The 18953-nt window shown below is 39.3% G+C and overlaps 1 protein-coding gene across 3 annotated transcripts in view; it reads right to left on the bottom strand.

The window, feature by feature from the left end:
- Nucleotides 1-296: 296 nt before the first annotated feature.
- PDK3 (pyruvate dehydrogenase kinase 3) overlaps nt 297-18953 on the bottom strand; it is a 97202-nt gene continuing 78545 nt past the window's right edge. The window contains exons 9-13 of one of the 3 annotated variants that reach the window (XR_008889004.1): nt 12517-12618; nt 7945-8055; nt 5407-5520; nt 2653-5300; nt 297-2552 (exon numbers count right to left, since the gene is read on the bottom strand). Coding sequence is in view for 1 of the 3 variants with exons in the window: in XM_056558785.1 (XP_056414760.1) it covers nt 5160-5300; nt 5407-5520; nt 7945-8055; nt 12517-12618 (468 nt within the window). In the remaining 2 variants the exon portion in view is untranslated. Of the gene's footprint in view, nt 5301-5406; nt 5521-7444; nt 8056-12516; nt 12619-18953 lie in introns of those variants that run through there. The other 2 variants (XM_056558785.1, XR_008889005.1) reach the window with 2 other exon arrangements.

Genomic DNA, 18953 nt, shown 5'->3' with positions numbered 1-18953 from the left:
TTTTGTTAAATGTAAGAGAAGCTTTTATACATGTCACTGACTTTAACGGAATCTGTTCACTAAACCCAATTTTTTTTACTGTGTAGATGGTAACAAAATGAATGGCGCAAAAAATATCCCTTGGGGGAAGATATAGGAAAATACTTAATGTATATGTTGTATTTGGCCGCATACAATATACAACACCTATTCATCCCTGATTATATTGCACAGGCCGTGGGAGATGATGGATAAATAAAAAGTCTGATTATTTGCAACCTGGGAGAATAAAAGACAAGAAAAATCTAATCACAAAGTTCTTAGAAAAATAGTTTTATTATTTTCCAGAAATCTTCTTTTTTTTAACATGATAGAATCTACTAATCCATTAAGGAAAAAATAATCCAGGAAAAAAAGCAGCAAGTTCATTGAAACACTTAGAATAAATAATACATAATGCTAAAGAACCATAACAATAAAAATCAGATAAAAATGAATTACATACATCGCAATAGGATGAAGAAAAAGAAGAGGTTATGTTAACAAAGCCTATTCTAAAGATTGCAACTTTAAATAATGTATTCTTTATTGTCCTGCAAAAGATCGTGATGCATTTCAATCTTAAAAGCCTCTACTAAACACAACATAAAAATAAAATGTTGAAAAGCTTTAAAACAGAACATAAAGACAAGAAAGGATATGGCTAGGGCCACACAGGACAGGGTGCTTAAAGGGGTTGTCTGGAGGTTATATGTTTTATATGCAAATGTATTCAAGCAGGGATTTAAAAAAAAAAAAAAAAAAAAAAAAAAAAAAAAAACCAGCACCACACTTATAATCTTAAAGGGGTACTCCGCCCCTAGACATCTTATCCCCTATCCAAAGGGGGACCCCCGCAATCTCGGCTGTGGCACCCCAGATATCCGGTGCGAACTTCGCTCCATGCCGGATGACTGGCGATGCAGGGCGAAGGCCGTGATGTCATGGTCACGCCCCGCTTGTGACATCACTGCCACACCCCCTAAATGCAATTCTAAGGGAGGGGGCGCTGCACCCAACACTCAAAAGGAACACTGGATGCAGCAGGGAGATTGCTGGGGGGTCCTCAGCGGCAGGATCCCTGCGATCAGACTTCTTACCCCCTATCCTTTGGATAGGGGATAAGATGTTTAGGGGCGGAGTACCCCTTTAACACCAGAAAGTGCTCACTAAGCCATTCACTGGTTGAGGTAAGACACTTTTTTTTTTATGTCCTATCTGAGCGCACATTTGCACCTAAAAACCTTAAAACTAGTCTTCAGACAACCCATTTAAATGTTTAAAGCCTCATCTTTGCCAAATCCAGAAGTAGACCATTAGATCCCAAGAAAGTATAATTGAAGAACTTGTTTGACTGAATTTTAAGACTTCATTCACATATTCAGTTTTTTTGTGCAGATTTTTCAGCCAAACATAGCAGTAAACATAAGTGCTATGGGATGTCTGAATGCAGCCTTAGGATACATGAAAAAAAACGTGCCCATGCCTAAATACACGATCAGCGAGGGGAGCCTGTTATTAAAGGGGTACTCTGCCCCTAGACATCTTATCCCCTATCATGTCTGATCACAGGAGTCCCCCCACTGGGGACCCCCGCAATCTCTCCTGCAGCACCCGCTGCTGACTGCTGCCCAGAGACAGCTGTAGCACTGCACTGCACATAGGCAAGGTTTTTGCCTCTATGCACATATCCTATGGAAGAGATCTGTGACCTGTAAAAGGGAGGGAGAGGAGGTGACCAGCACCTTTTGTCACTAGGGGACCCTGTGTTATCTGCTTTTAGCTATACTCATGGTAATCCTGCCTGTGATCAGAAGGTGACGACTATTAAGAAGTGATCTCTATGCAACATAATGTGCCAACATATAGTAAGACAGCTTGAAAAAAAAATTACAAATAATAAAGATAATGGAGACAATTTATTATTAGCTTTACCCCTTTTTTGGTGTCACTAAGTCATTAAATCATGTGCTATGGGCAAAAAGTCGCAAATTATTTGTGCAAATAATTTAGAATCTTTTAAATGCTTTTTGTAGTGGCTGATGACTTATCAGCTGCATCTTTTTTTTTTTTTTTACATTGTTGCAAAAGTTTTGCCCAACAACCAACATTTTTGCACAATCTCACGCAAGCCCAGACCACATCTAAGCTACTTTGCTAACTATGAAAAGCGTGCACCTTTTTGAAAATTGTGTGTGTGGGGGGAAGGGGGTGTGTGTGGTTCAAACAGCCAGGAAAAATGGAGTAAAAGGAACTTGATTTACAGCGACAATGATAAATTTGAGCCAATGAAATAGACAATACCAGAAATAATAATCAAAAATGCATAAAAAATGTTTAACATAAAATTGGGATTTAGACAACAGGTAATTTTATGATAACATATTCCCTTTAAAGAAAAACACTACGCAAAACAACTACCGTATTTTTCGCCCTATAGGACGCACCGGCGTATAAGATGCACCCAATTTATAGGTGCAAAATCTAAAAAAAATAAAGATTCTGAACTCAATAGTGGTCTTCAACCTGCAGACCTCCAGATGTTGCAAAACTACAACTCCCAGCATGCCTTGGCTGTCCGGGCATGCTGGGAGTTGTAGTTTTGCAACATCTGGAGGTCCGCAGGTTGAAGACCACTGGATAGGAGGTAATACTCACGTGTCCCCGCCGCTCCGGACCCGTCACCGCTGCCCTGGATATCGCTCCATCGCTGTCGCCGTGTCCCCGTCGCTCCGGAACGTCTATGCTGCCGGCCGGGTATCCTTGCTCTCCGTCGCCGCCATCACGTCGTTACGCACGCCGAGGCATGTGTGCGACGACGTGATGACGAGGAAGGAGAGCGCCGGCCATACAGGGGATCCCGGCATGGAGCAGACATAGAGGAGGCAGGTAAGGTCCCTCCCGGTGTCCTGTAAGCACTAACCCGGCTATTCAGTCGGGCTGTTCGGGACCGCCGCGGTAAAATCGCGGCGGTCCCGAACAGCTTGACTGAACAGCCGGGTTAGTGTCACTTTCCCTTCAGACACGGCGGTCAGCTTTGATCGCCGTGTCTGAAGGGTTAATACAGGGCATCACTGTGATCGGTGATGTCCTGTATTAGCCGCGGGTCCCGACCGTTGATGGCCGCAGGGACCGCCGCGATAGGGGTGTATTCGCCATATAAGACGCACCAACTTTTCCCCCCCAATTTTGGGGAAGAAAAAGTGTGCATTATACGGCGAAAAATAAGGTACTTTGTATTATATCTGGTATGGAAGAAGTGTGTGGCACAAAAACTCCTGGTTCTGGCATTGCACTAGACTTACATGCTTTGCCTAAATACACACTTATAATGTTTATTTATTTAAAGAGGGCCAACCCAAAAAATATGATGGCATTATCATTAAATATTTTAGGGTGACCTGATCACACACCTATCTACAAATTCTTGATAAACCCCCGTTCCTGAGATATGATGGTTTTGAACTACATTTTAACAATGGGAGTATGTATAACCCCACCCATCTCCTCATATTCACTCCCATTATTACAATGAAGTTCATGCCCATGTGACCAATTCCCTGAATTGTCAAATTATAAACCCTATATCGAGGGAACGGAAGGGCATTTCAAGAAACTGTAAAAAGCACCCTAGAATATTTAACGACAAATCCTCTTTAAATTATCATGTAGATGCCAGGCCAGGACAAAGGGGCAGCTTATATGTTGTCATGACTGTATGGGAAAGGCGTGATGTGGAAAAAGGCAGTGTCGCAGACTGTGGACATGTCTACATACATTTTCAGCTTATCATATAAGACAGTGTATCCTATGTAATTGAGGTTATATATAATATTTTGCTTTGGTATGAAGTGTTTGGAACATACAAGAAAATTCTCTAAGAGAAAACAGAATGAAATGTCATTCACTTGTATAGCAGACTCTTAACTACAATGCACCATTCTACCCGTTATTCATTGCGTATTGCCCCACAGCACTACTGTATGCAAGCAAATGGTTGCATTTTTCAGCTAAAACACACACATAAAACACTAAATGAAGAATATAACTGCCTATAACATAGTAAGGTCATTGTTTAAAAATGCCTGTTACCACAGGTTCACACCGGGTAAATCTTCAAATATTTCTCAAAACAATATTCCTATTTAAATTACATGCAATAAAAATAGTGACATTTCAGACTCAAATAGAGCATTGTCCACTAAAGTGGTATACTTTTTACTAGTGCTAAAGCCACCCTAATGTCGGTGATCAGAAGACCACTCAGAATGGGTCAATACCAAAACAACTACTATATACAAGTTTATAATATATATATCTTATAATAGCAACATAGCAGATTCATAGCAGATAGCCATATTCTGTTTAGTGATATTCACTATTGTTCCTTGATATCTGCACTGGTTTCTAAAATATTATTGCATAGGCAATAGGCCAATAAATATAATCTCAACAACTTTTGGTGTCAATCCTGACAAATATTAACCTAAAGAGGATAACCCTGGCTCCAACTGGTCTGTTTGCTTCCTCCTGAGGTGGTCAGCAAGCCGAAAACAGCCGAGGTGGGTTATGGAATTTGCATTACTCCCATTGACATTCATGGGAGTTGAGCAAATGGCTTAGCCACACAAGCTATGTTGGTTAAGTAGCTTTGTGAGTTAAATAAGCAGTGTAGCTCGCAAGGCTATGCTGTTTGCGCAACTCCCTTTAAAGTTAACAGGAATATCACAAATTGTGTAACTTCCCTGCTTCGGCTGCTGTCAGCTTTCTGACTACCTCCGGTGGCTGTAAACTGTCTGGAAGGGGCAGGAGCCCTGGTTTAACGAGGTGAGAACACTCCTTTAATGTCACTTATCAGAAAAATAATCTAATAATAAGAACAGTTATCCTTTTAGCTACATAGATACAGAAACAGCAGTGCAAACCCTTATTTCTGGTTTAATTGAACCAAGTGTCAATCGTCTTGCAGATCATGCAACATGAACAGCAAAGTACTGGCCTTCTTGTTGTACCAGGGAGACCATTGATAGTCGTAGACTCAAGCCCTAAGAGTATTCCCCATTAATATTACAGTGATTTAGCAACACCAGACACTGCCCACTTCTATGAGCAATACAAATGCCAATCCCAAAGATTGCCTATTAATTTGCCTTGTACTTTGAAGCATCCCGCGGCTCTTTGCTTGGGTTGCTCCAGTCATCGGCTTCTGCAGCATTTTTGTAGTGTCGCCATGCTGACTTGTTAAACACCGGCAGTCTCTCAAATGAGTCACCAGAAACAGCCTAAACATAGGGAAGGGCAAATTTTATTATTAGAAAATCCAAATGTATTGTTGTATTTGATGGATTAAAATCTATAAATCTTTAGATAGAGCTCTGGAAATAATACCTTAAGGTAGATAACCGCATCTGTCCCGACACCTTCCATAGAATAGAGTTTAAGGTCTCCCTGGAAATAGCGAGCATAGAGTCGAGAGATGGGCAAGCCATACCCAAAACCAGCCTAAAAAGTTAAAGTAAAATGACAAATAAGACACCTTTAGCTTGTCCTAGACCAATAAATAAATTTTACAGTAGGATTCTAAAAAAATATAGAAATATTATTTTGCTATATCATTATAGAGGAAACATGGATGTCTAGTTTAGACAATGCCTTTAAATGAACTATAACTAATCTATAGGCAAAAGTAAAACAACTTAAAGGGGTACTCCAGCGGAAAACTTTTTTTTTAAATGAACTGGTGCCAAATTTGTAAATTACTTCTATTTAAAAATCTTAATCCTTTCAGTACTTATTAGCTGCTATGTAACACAGAGGAAATGCTTTTCTTTTTGAATTTCTTTATTTTCTTGTCCACAGTGCTCTCTGCTGACACCTCTGTCTTTGTGAGGAACTGTCTAGAGCAGCATAGGTTTGCTATGGGGATTTTCTCCTGCTCTAGACAGTTCCTGATACGGGCATCAGGTGTCAGCAGAGAGCACTGAGGACAAGGCAAAAAATACATTCAAAAAGAAAGAAAAAAATTTCCTCTGTAGTATACAGCTGCAAATAAGTACTGAAAGGGTAAATATTTTTTAATAGAAGTAATTTACAAATCTGTTTAACTTTTTTTCCCCACCCCTTTAAATGGACAACTAGGTATGCCAATGCATCTTTGACATTCTGAGGGGATTAACTGACAGCAGTTTAGTTGCCTGTATAGGTTCCAAGCCCAAAGGGGTAACGGTATTGTTATAAATCACTGTAACAAAAAATTGTTTCTCTTCTATAAAAATAAAAAAAATTATAAGGCTTGATGCGGTTAAATAAAAAATAAAATTAAAAAAAAGCTAAGCCTAGTTCCTCAAGCCCCTATAGCTGTCATACCGATGCTCAAGATCCCTGCTTATGACTACTACTCTCTGGTTCCTAGTTTCATCCCTGCAAAATGTGCCTGCTCAGTAAACCACTAGCTAAGGTGGAAAACCACTGTGGTCAGTGATTGGAATCAGTGCGGAATCTGTGCAGAATTTTCTGCAGAGCTTCCTTCAGAATTCTGCAGGTCTGCAGGATTCCTCAGTACACTTAAAATGGTGAGCACATGATACTAAATTCTTCACTAATTCCCCACCAACTCTGTGCACATTCCACACGAATTCTCTCCCTTAGCCCCATTGACTTCAATAGGATATTTCCACATTGGAAATTCAGCTGCAGATATTCTGCTGTGTGAACGGGACAGCAGAATCCCATTGAAGCATATCTTCTATTAATTTCTGCAGAATTTACCGAAGAATTCTGCACAGAAATTCTGCCATGTGAACATACCCTAAAATGTTTGGCCAGAGAAAGTTTCCGGCAACAAAATCAGCTGTTTACCAAGAGCACGTGTTCATCTGCAGCACATGTATTCTGAAAGGGGTTATCCCTGGTCAGAAAGCCCCTTAAACTTTATTTATTAAAGCGTTACTGTCATTAGTAAGAACATTTAAAAAAAATGCTTAAAATCAGTATACTAATGTGCCCTAAGACCTATATGCATAATAATATGCATGCAATCTATTTATTACTGTAATGAGTCTTTCTGGAGGCTTGGGGTGTTTCCCCTGGAGTATGATGAGCTCTTCTTCTCCCCCCTCTCCCTTGTCATGAGGTCTGCACAGACATTTTTTTTAAATATGCACAGCTTTCTGCCTAAATGCATGCTCTAAATAACTCTAACTCTAATACAGCCATGTTAAACTATATAGTGCAAGGACAGAAGAAAACCCTGCATTTTGTGCCAAAAAATTTAGATTTTTACATTTTCAGACCTTTGTGACTAAAGTGCATGCTTTCTATAACCCTAAAGCAGCCATGTGGAACCTAGATGGTGCCAATACACAAGAAATAAGTTAATAAAATGATCAAAGAGAAATCATTTTGCATATAAATAATAGTTTAGCACCTTGTATTGCTTGTCACTGTGCATAAAAATGCTTCTCATCTGAAGAAGCTGCAAGCTGCTTGGATCTCACAGGAGTTCTCCTCACACATTTGAAAACTGGACTATACACAGAGGAGAGAGAAAGCACACTCCCACTCCCCCTCCCTTCAGAATTTTGGTCCTTTTTTCGGTAGTAGTCAGGACCAAAGAGCCCTGGATACCAGAGCTCATTTTCAAAATTAAAGAGGCAGACAATTTTTTAAACATTTATTTCACATCTTTAGCAATAACATTTTTTTAATGAAGTATATTAGCAAAATGCTTAGTTTTTAGGAATGTATTAAATTAACAAAAGTTATTTCTAACGACAAAAATAATGAGTGAAGGAATATTTGATATCATAAGCTGATATGAGCTGTATACTTCATGACTCATTCTGCCCCTAATGCCCACCCTGCCCTTAAATTTGCTATTTTCATATACAGCTCTGAACACATACATGCAAGATGTTGTCTGCTTACCAATGGAACTGCTCTGCTTGGCTCGTAACTGGGTCTAGGTGCTGTGGAATACATGTAATTGAACAAGCGATCTATTTTCCTCAATGGCACTCCACCACCTTGGTCACTGATCTAGGGAAGGGTAAATAGTGAATTTTTTCCAGTGGACCAAGAGCTAATTCGCACAAGATTAACACTGAACTACTTCTTGTAGCATTGGTTTATTAAATATACATAAAAAGAGATTAGACATAACACACACACATATATATATAAATACATATATTTACACGCAGACACACACATACATAGATATACAGGAGGGGAGATAATTGAGAGTCACTTTTAGCTCATCGGAGCTTGATACAGATCAAAATGGGGACAGTACAGAGTCAGACTTTCCGTCTACATCCCAGCAACCTGCTACACCAACATATTATAAAAAGGCAAAAAACGCCAATCACAAGGAAAAAAAAAGGTCAGGCACAGGGGGGGGGGGGGGGGGGGGATACCATGCCGCGATTGTGGAGCCAGGTTCAGAAGTAAGTGGAGTTTTGAACCTATCGGAAAGAGAATTGACCAGCTATCCTTACTGGCTAAAGGAATGAATTTTTCCCCATTAATACACTGAATGTTTTTCGGGACTTTGTGCGAAATAAATCATTTTGTGAGAAATGTAACTGTTAAATGACATTTTTTTCAGATTGACAATTAAAATATTAACAATGAGGTACAAGTTCATGAAAGCATTTGTAATGAATTTAAAGGTTTATTTTTTCTGAACAATTATCTTTGTGTGAATTTAAATTTTTATCTTTTTCTGAACAATTATCTTTGTGTGATTTACAGGAATTAGGTAGAGAATCGGAAATTGATCAGGATTCCATTGGAACCAATGTATGGCACAAAAATCATAATCAGTTTTTCTGCACAATTTCTTCTAGAACAGAAAGCATGGAACCATTTAAGGAAGCAACTGAACATGATCTGGTTGCTATGAGCAACCACATTTCTCAGTCATCTAGGGTTAAAGATAATTTGCCCCAGTGAGAGTGTATAGCACTTAAGGAGCTTTCATCTTTCAATGACATAAAAATGTTCGATAAAGGTGGTTTGGTCACCGTTATGGACAAGTCTGTATACATCAGCCAGATCAATGAAATGCTTTCTGATACGTTGGTCTATGCTCCATTGGAAACTGATCCAACACAGAAATTTCAATCTGAATTAACAAAACCTCTAAAAGAGGGTTTGGCGCTAGGCATTATTGCTGAAAGGGACAGGGATTTTCTCTTTGTAGAGGAACCCGTTATACCATTATTATACGCCCTGCCCAAAACTCAGAAAGGAATTAATCCTCCATTCAGGAGACCCATTGTCTCTAGTGGTGGGTCTTTGTTGGAACACGTATCTATGTGGGTAGATCACCTGTTGCAACCTCTTGTACAGCACGTTCCTAGGTACTTAAAGTACTCCGTTGACATATTTCACAATGTCCTTTTGGGAGTCCCAATATATATTTTTATCCTCCAATCCTTTTGCTTTTCACATACAGTGGTACGGGAGATTCTTAGATGACCTTCTCATTTGGGGGGGGGGAAGAGAATCTCTCGTACCACTGTTTGTTGAATACATTAATAAAAAATCCTTATAATTTAAGATTTACACATCATATGCAAGCCAATGCAATAACCTTTTTGGATTTGGAGCTAAGCAGTGTAAATGGGAAAGAAATTTCTATTGCCACCCATCGGAAACCAATTTCAGGGAACACAGTCTTGAGGGCTAATAGCAATCACCCTTCACATACAATTCGTGCAATACCAGTTGGGGAGCTCACACACTTGAAAAGAAATTGCTTTGATCCAAAAGTGTGACAATCAATCTGAAAAACTGAAGCAGGGATTAAGGGAGAGGGGATATACTTCCCATACTCTCACTAGGGCAAAAAAACTAGTGTCCACTTAGAACTGGAGCAATCTCATTCATGAACCTAAGAAGTTTGAAAACAATTGTAAAACAAAAATAGAGAAAAAGAAACACAGCCGCATATCCACAATTTGTATTTTGATCTACTTGCTTCTCAGAATAAATTCAAACACTAACAGGTTCTTAGTATACATTTTGATCAAAAAATACAAGCCCACTCTCCACGTCAAGGCCACCTATTTAGAGTGGGTCCTAACCCAACATTGGCATAGCGCCAAGCAGCGGCCACCACCACCGCAACACCATGCCCACAGGGGAGCGATCCAGTGGCCAAGCAGCCTCACTGCTGCCCGACAAAGCCCCAGGCTCCGGGCCACACCACTCCACAGACAAAGCATCACAGTAACAATGACTGCCGCAGTGCAACCACACCAATATGAATGCCTTCCGAGTGCTCCCTGCCAAAGGGCTGGGAGAATGCTAAGAGGAAACCCTTATGCAGTCTCCTGCTAATTAAAAATGTCTGGGCCGAATGGGTGGAGCAGAGTGCTGGCTTTGAAAGAGGGGACATACTACAATTATAAAACAAAAAGAGAGAAAAAGAAACACAGCCGCATATCCACAATTTGTATTTTGATCTACTAGCTTCTCAGCATAAATTCAAACACTAACAGGTTGTTAGCATACATTTTGATAAAAAAATACAAGCCCACTCGCCACATTAAGGCCACCTATTTAGAGTGGGTCCCTAACCCAACATTGGGGTAGCGCTGGGCGGCGGCCATCACCACCACAACACCATGCCTACAGGGGGAGTGACCCAGTGGCCAGGTAGCCCCACTGCTGCCCGACCAAGCCCCTGGCTCCGGGCCACACCAACCCACAGACAAAGCATTACAGTAACAATGACCACCGCAGTGCAACCACACCAATGTGAATAGTTTGAGTGCTCCCTGCCAGAGGGCTTGGAGAATGCTAGGAGTAAACCCTTATGCAGTCTCCTGCTTATTAAAAATGCCTGGGCCGAATGTGTGGATCAGAGTGCTGGCTATGAAAGAGGGGACATTTGTGTTGTATATTTGTAATATCTCCTTTCTTCCATGGCCAGGACTCCACTCCACCCATTCTGCCCAGGCGTTTTTAATTAGCAGGAGACTGCATAAGGGTTTCCTCCTTCCATTCTCCCAGCCCTCTGGCAGGGAGCACATGGTAGGTTTCACACTGGTGTGGATCTCTGTGGTGGCCATTGTTTCTGTGATGCTTTGTCTGTGGGGTGGTGCAGCCCAAAGCCAGGGGCTTGGTTGAGCAGCAGTGGGGCTGCCTGGCCACTGGGACACTCCCCCGGTGGGTTTGGTGTCTCTGAGGCAGTGGTTGCCGCCCGGCGCTACGCCAGTGTTACTAGATGGCCTTGAAGTGGCAAGTGGTCTTGTACTTTTTGATCAAAATATATACTAACAACCTGTTTGTTTTTTAAATTATGCTGAGAAGCAAGTAGATCAAAATACAAATGGTGGATGTGCGGCTATGTTTCTCTATTTGTGTTGTAAGTTTTAAAACAAACCCACTTTGGCGTTAACATATTCTCCTAACTTTAATCAAATTAAAAATCAGGCATCTGCACATTCTGAGACAAGATGAGATATTGTATAGAATTTTGCAGAATGGCTGCCATGTCATTTCAGAAAGAGCTCCTACATTGAGAAATCATTTGTCCCAAATTTTGATCAGCATTTCATGTTCAAGTGCAAAAAACTGGTTGGCCCAAAAGGGCTTTATTAAATGTGGACATAAGATTTGCCGTACGTGCAATTATGTGAAACCCACCTGTGATTTGAAAATGCTGAGGGCAGTAAAAAATATCAAATCAAGGAGTACATCAATTGCAATTATAGCAATGTGATATATATTATTGAGTGCACCTATTGCAAATTAAAATATGTGGGTTATACCACATGTAAATTGAAAGTACGTACTTTAGAGCACATCAATGATATTGGGACATTAAGTTCCCATAACAAATCTGCCACATCTCAGCATTTCCAAACAGTTCACAGTGGCATTGTGTCAGGCTTCAAGATATATACCATTGAACATCTTAAAGTCGGTGTTAGAAAAGTCTGCATAAGAATAAAATTGGCTGACAGAAGCCTATTGGCAATTCACTCTCAGTACCCATGCCTATATGGCATGAATATTAGGAGAGAATAGCTTTTTCATTACTGAGCATGTTTTAGTTAATCTGTTGCTATACTTTAATATTGTGCATTATGCATTACTTTGCAATAATTTTCTTACATATATATGCATTATGCGAGCATTGTGTTTTTAAAACTATCTTATAGAGTTTTTTTTTTTAAATTAACACTATATTCCTTGTAATCATGGTAATCATCTCCTAAGGTAAGGCAGCTTACAGGGAGGACATATGCAAATTAACTGATTATCCCTCACCTGTTGAAACACGAATATAAGCTTCTACCTGAGAGATCCATGACGTCACCGATGAGGAGCACGCATGCGCTTGAAACGCGTATGACAGTGGAGTGATCGTTTTTACTGTGTGAAATCTTTTTGATACGGAACCAAATAAAGCTGCAATTATTTGTTAAAGTGCTGGATCATCTTCTCCTTTCTTGGGGGAGATAATGTATAGTATGAACATACCTTTATAGACAGATCTTCTTTCCCAAGTGTGACTAATATCTTTATAGGTGGCAGGGCCCCTGTACTGCCTTCGTGCTGCTCCACAGTGGCTCTCATTGAATTCTTAAAGTAAAAGAAATGTGCTTGTAAGATTTTTTTTGCATAAGTGAACCCAATACACAGAGCTCTGTACAAAGTACGAATACATGAATACAACAAAATTGGTATTGCCAAATATATAGGATTATCATTGGTTGTTATATAAGCTGTTTATTAGTAATTGTCCAGGCACATAAACAGACTTAGACCTAAAATGTATTGGTAAACAGGGAGAGAAAAAAAATTACAGGTACTCTAAGGAGTTAAAATGAACCTGACATCACTTTCATGCTGCCTGAGTCATCAGGGCAGCTTCTCTCTCCCTATATATAGGAAAGAATGTATCAAGGTCAGTGGGGAAGATGAAAGCCTCTGGGACCACCATGATGAGTTCAGGATCAGGTAGTATGTAAATAATGAAAGGTTCCCTTTAAATTTTGGTGCCTTAAAAGTAGACTGTACATTACATCTGTCAGTGCAGCCAAATACTTTATAATTTGATACCAGAGCTATGGAACTGTGAAAGCCTGGACCTAAAGACCCTCTGTGTTGCAGCGTGGTACCTCTGTTAGACACAATAATATAGTATGTGATGGAATAGAAGTCAACTTGTTTTCTCAAAAATTTTGTATGAATCCAAAATAAAATAAAAAAAATCCATGTGCATAAGGATTCATCTGGCCATTCACATTACATACGTGTCACCAAACCCACTAATATCAGTGGGACTGGTTGACCATCTAATGTGTAAGGTGGGCTCTTGACAAATGATGATAAATGTTGCAGGGGGAAAGGATAGGGCATGTTAGATTTAAACTGCCTTTTTCTCTTGTTTATCTGGAGGATAAGCGGATGCCAGAGGAGTCTGCCTGAAGCCGCCCCCCCCCCCCCCCCCCCCCCCCTGAGCTGAAGCTGAAATGCATGAACACAAGGATGATAGAGAGAGATAGCTGTAAGGTGAACAAGCTATCTGATGTGTATGTCAAGCTTTAAAATAAGTAACAATAAGACGAATACCACAAAATCCCACTCACCTTTTATGTAGAACTGTAATGCTACAGAAATATTCTAGTTTTAGGCTCCAAACTGTCACAAGTCTTTATAATGAAAGGAAATTTCTGGGCCTGATGTGCTATCCAGCCTTAGCAACTCCTAAACAAAGCTAAAGGCCCTCAAGCACATCAGAAAAAAAGTCATCTAAACCCACCAATATCAGCAGATTCGGATGATTGTCTAATGTGTATAGGGGCCTCCTGATTCCCCCTAGACAGATAATGTCACTGCAGAGAAGGATCGGGCATGTTGGAATTCAACCGATCCTTTTGTTCTTGGAGAGATAGGCTGCCGCCAGAGCTTTGCCTCTCTCCATTCAGAACATGGATTCACAGCTAAGCATTTACGTGTATGAAGAGATTGGGAAAGATCAGCTGAATCAATGTTCAGCCGACCGCTATCACATGTGTATGGGAACCTTAACCTTTAAAGGGTACTCCAGTGAAAATTTTTGTTTTAAATCAACTGGTGCCAGAAAGTTAAACAGATTTGTAAATTACTTAAATTTAAAAAATCTTAACCTTTCCAGTATTTATCAGCTGCTGTATGCTCCAGAGGAAGTTCTTTTCTTTTTTAATTTTTCTGTCTGACCACAGTGCTCTCTGCTGACACCTCTGTCCATGTCAGGAACTGTCCAGAGCAGGATAGGTTTGCTATGGGGATTTGCTTCTACTCTGGACAGTTCCTGACTTGGACAGAGGTGTCAGAAGATAGCACTGTGGTCAGACAGAAAAGACATTAAAAAAAAAGAACTTCCTATGGAGCATACAGCAAATGGTAAATACTGGAAGCATTAAGATTAGAAGTGATTTACAAATCTGTTTAACTTTCTGGCAGCAGTTGATTAAAAATTTTTTTTCCACCAGAGTACCCCTTTAAGTGTGAAGGTCCCAGTTTCCCCCACATTTTTGCAGAACTGACATACAAATGATCCAGGTTTAGGTTTCCATTATACATTCAAGTTTGCTTTTTGAAAGGTCGGTAGCAATTTGAAAAGAATAAATAAATATGAATAAAAAAAAAAAATATATATAATAAATACATGTTGTACAGTACAACATGTGTACAGCTGTCTCTAGGGAAACCTTCAACAAATAATGACTGATCCCCTAGTCATAAGACCTGAATAGGGAGCAGAATAGTTTTTATTCCTAAATTTTGGAGAGGGCCCAACAAACTGATTATGGTGTAGGTATCGAATGTGAGAAGCATCGCCTGCTCTACACCAGTAGGGGAATGCTGTTGCTATGTGCTTTTTTTTTTTTTTGGCACCAACATAATTAAAACTCTAAGCAACAAGAAGACTTAACTCAAGTCTTCTTTGAGTTAAAATTACTACTTTCTGCTACTATGATTACTAATTATAAAAGTAAAATAACAAGGTAATAGGCTTAACAGTGGAATAAAGTAGCTATTTAAATGCCCAATTATTAATAAAATTGTTGCTCAAGGACTGCGTGTAACAAGGTTCCACAATATAACTGCCAATCTTTTCTTATGAAATGAAATGCTTGCTGCTTCACACCACCCAAGTCGTGTTATCCCTTATTATAGCAGTAAATTAATCTGTAACCATGTTGAACTGGAGCCAAGATCAGGATAGTGATACCTCTAATTCTGAATAATTATGGCAAGGCATTTTATCCTTAACCGGATTCCAATACACACTGTTATTACTTTGAGGCGAAAAGAATTCTGTAAAAAAATTCAAGGGAACAAGTTTTGCTCACCCACAATGCTTTGCTGCTCCTTCTGAAAGACTATAATTAAATTAATGTGGCATAAAGTGAAAAGTATTTCCAAAGACCAAGTTTTCTCAGGAGTCTGGGCTTAACTTTTTATTACTGTTCTCTCCGTGCCTAGGAAACTACCTAAGTGCACAAGAATTAAACTATGATGTTTACCATTCATGTTTTTTCAAATACCCAAAGATCTGTCCAAGAGACTTTCGATGACTTTGTATATTATTTAGGTTTGGAATAACAAAGCAGTAATATAGGACAACACAGGTATTAAGAAGAAATTGACTTTGCTCAATGCAATTTTTCATTGAGTCCAGAAAAATCTAAAATTGCCATAGCTCCCAGTACCCCATGCATGGGCAGATTTGTTTCAGGATGTTTGGCAGAGAACGAGCACTGTATATTTTCAAGAAAAGCTCCATGGGGTAAAAAAGGGTGAAAATGAGCTCATGTAGAAGAAAATTCACATCTCCTATTAACCAATCCAGAGATTACTGTAGATGCATAAGATACCCATCCATAAACAACTGTTTGGAGTTGCCTCTTGTCTACAGATGGGAGTTTTATTCTTTCGGTATGGCTAGTATGAGATACTTTTCTGCTCTCGGAAGTAGAATGAACTTGCAAGCATAGCTAACAAGCTATAGTAGTAACACTAGTGAGACACTTTACATTGAAGAATATCATGTCTTCTGCAGCACCTACAGGTGACTAACCAGTAAGTCAACAGACTTTGAACAAAAAGATACACATAGACCCTGTCTTACTTTAAACGGTCAATATAAGGCCAACAAATGGCTCGTTACAATAGACTTCAAGCACTAAGAAACAAGTTCTGTATTTAAATGTTCTGCTAAGAACAAAAATGGCAGTCAATTATTAAGTAAGACTGCCGGCCACAAATGCTGGTTACTAACTTGTGACTATTTAAAGGGGTACTCTGGTGGAAAACATATATTTTTTTAAAAACCAACTCCAGAAAGTTAAACAGATTTGTAAATTACTTCTATTTAAAAACCTTCCAGTACATATCAGCTGCTGTATGCTCCAGAGGAAGTTATTTTCTTTTTGAATTTATTCCCTGTCTGACCATAGTGCTCTCTGTCTGTGTCAGGAACTGTCCAGAGCAGGAGCAAATCTCCATAGCAAACCTCTCCTGCTCTGGACAGTTTCTGACATGGACAGAGGTTGTAAGAACCCGAAGGGTTAATCTGCACTAAGCTCTTTTGTAATTCTGGTTACTGTGGAAATGCCTTGTTCTCTGGATGATAAGCTGACCTTGTTGGCTTTTCACCTGCTTAGATCCCTATGTAAACCCTCAGTATTCATCCAGGCCTCGCCTATGAAATAACTCATACTCCTAGCTAGTGTTTGTACTGTTTCTTGTATTTCTGGCATATTTGACCCATTGGCCCCACTTTCTGACACTTCTCCTGTTTCTGCAATTTGGCTTTTCTGTTATTTCTTGGTACTGACTCAGCCTGTGGACTGTGACATATTGTGTGTGTATGTTTAGTTATTATTTCTGTTAGTGTGTGTTATTCCATACAGTGTTCCGACCTCTGTGGGTTTTGTAAGTTTATTTTGTTGACGTTTTACTCCCTGCACTTATTCAGGCAGGGACATTCACCGTGGTTGTGGACCCTTCGCCTAGGGTGGGTACATAAGTAGGCAGGGAAAGTGAGAGTGGATGAATTCAGGGCTTCACTTTTCCCTGCCCATATGTGACAGAGGTGTCAGCAGAGAGCACTGTGGCCAGACAAAAAAGAAATTAAAAAAGAAAAGAACTTCCTCTGGAATATACAGCAGCTAATAAGTACTGGAAGGATAAAGATTTTAAATAGAAGTAATTTAGAAATCTGTTCAACTTTCTGGCACTAGTCAATTAAAAAAAAATTTATGTTTTCCACCGGAGTGCCCCTTTAAAAGCTTCTTTAGATGCAGGATGGGTAACCAACCTATTAACAATTCTACACTACCTTTATCATCACAATATACTAGAGATTAATTGAGGTTTATGAGTAAATACAAATTATTCCTGCTGGCGTATAGCTTCCTAGGGAGTACAATAGTTTCTAGGGGATGCATTGGCTGTTTAGCATCTATGGTGGTCTTCTGGTGGCCTATGGTGGTTAAGATGCTAATAAATATTATTCCTGATGCTGTAAGGTGGTAAAGGTTCAGATCTGTGTTGGAAGCTCCATTGTGTGCCTTTGCGTCAAGTTCTGCCAAATTAGCACGGCATGCACATAATAACAAATACATTTTGCCCACTGAACTCATTGACACCATGACGGACACCAGATGCACTCTCATTAAATTCAATCTGTAGTGCAGTGGAATGCTGGCTTAGTTTCTTCATTCATTCAATGATGGAGGAAATTCATAGAAAAAAACTACGCAGATGTGAATCCAGCCTTACTTACTTACTATCTTGTTTTCTATGGTAGGGAAGGGGTTAATTGCAGGTCAGTGCAAGGGGTAGGGGATTGTGTGACTTATATATAACAGAGAGGACAGTGCACCAACGTTTATGGCAATCCTGGCTCTTCCTGTTTTTGTTGGAAAACAGGGAGGAAGAGACAGATAACTTTATATTCACCCATTTATAGACACAAAAAAGGAAAATATATATATTTGTACCATGTGCAGCAGTAGATGGAAATACATTTTTTTAAAGATGATACCTTTTTATGGCTAACTGAAAAAAACATAATAACAAATTGCAAGCTTTCGAGACTCTTCATCCGCCATGGTCTTGAAAGCTTGCAATTTGCTATTATCTTTTTAGTTAGCCAACAAAAGGGAACAACTAAAAAGGATAGGAGGACTCTTTAGCATTTCTATTTATGAACTTGTCAGACTCAGACAACTATAGCACTGTTCTTTTTAATTGGGGATTTTTTTTATTCTTAGAGGAGATGTTTATTTGAAAAGCATAGTATCATATGTTTTCATAGACATCAATCAAGACCATAGAAGGCGATCCAAAGCTGTCAAAACAGAATTCCCCAAATGTCTCCAGTCTCTTTGAAGTGTATTTTATATTCTATCATTGAAATCATATAATCATATTTATACGCTAATATCCACAAAAGTAAGAGGTGACCCAAATAATCTGGAATACAAAGGATGTAAAAAATGCTGAAGGAAGATTTACAAGTTCTAATACTAATCTTGCATCCAACTGGCAGGTAGAACATTTGGATACTCAGTCAATCATTTGTTTTATTTATGTAAAAATAAGCAGAATTTAAGTTTTACACATAAAAATGGCCAGGAAAATTTATTTTGTGTAAGCACCAAAAGTGAAAATGAGAAATTTTATAAGATCGACATTTAATGGGTTTATCTGGCTTTTAAAATTCTTCAAATATGCAATAAATAGAAGACTGGCCAGGGTCTGACTCCCAGCACCACCACTGATCAGCTGCTTGAAGGGGCCCTTAAGCTTGCAGGCATCACTTTTAAAAGCTCAGACAACTCCTTGAGTAAATCTGGTGCATCTTCTGATTGTCTATATGATTATTTATTCCAATTTTTTAAGTGAGTTTAATTTGTTGG

The sequence above is a fragment of the Hyla sarda genome, chromosome 2 (genome assembly GCF_029499605.1).
Source record: "Hyla sarda isolate aHylSar1 chromosome 2, aHylSar1.hap1, whole genome shotgun sequence".
Classification (NCBI taxonomy): domain Eukaryota; kingdom Metazoa; phylum Chordata; class Amphibia; order Anura; family Hylidae; genus Hyla; species Hyla sarda.
This window is presented reverse-complemented; position numbering and strand designations above follow the sequence as displayed.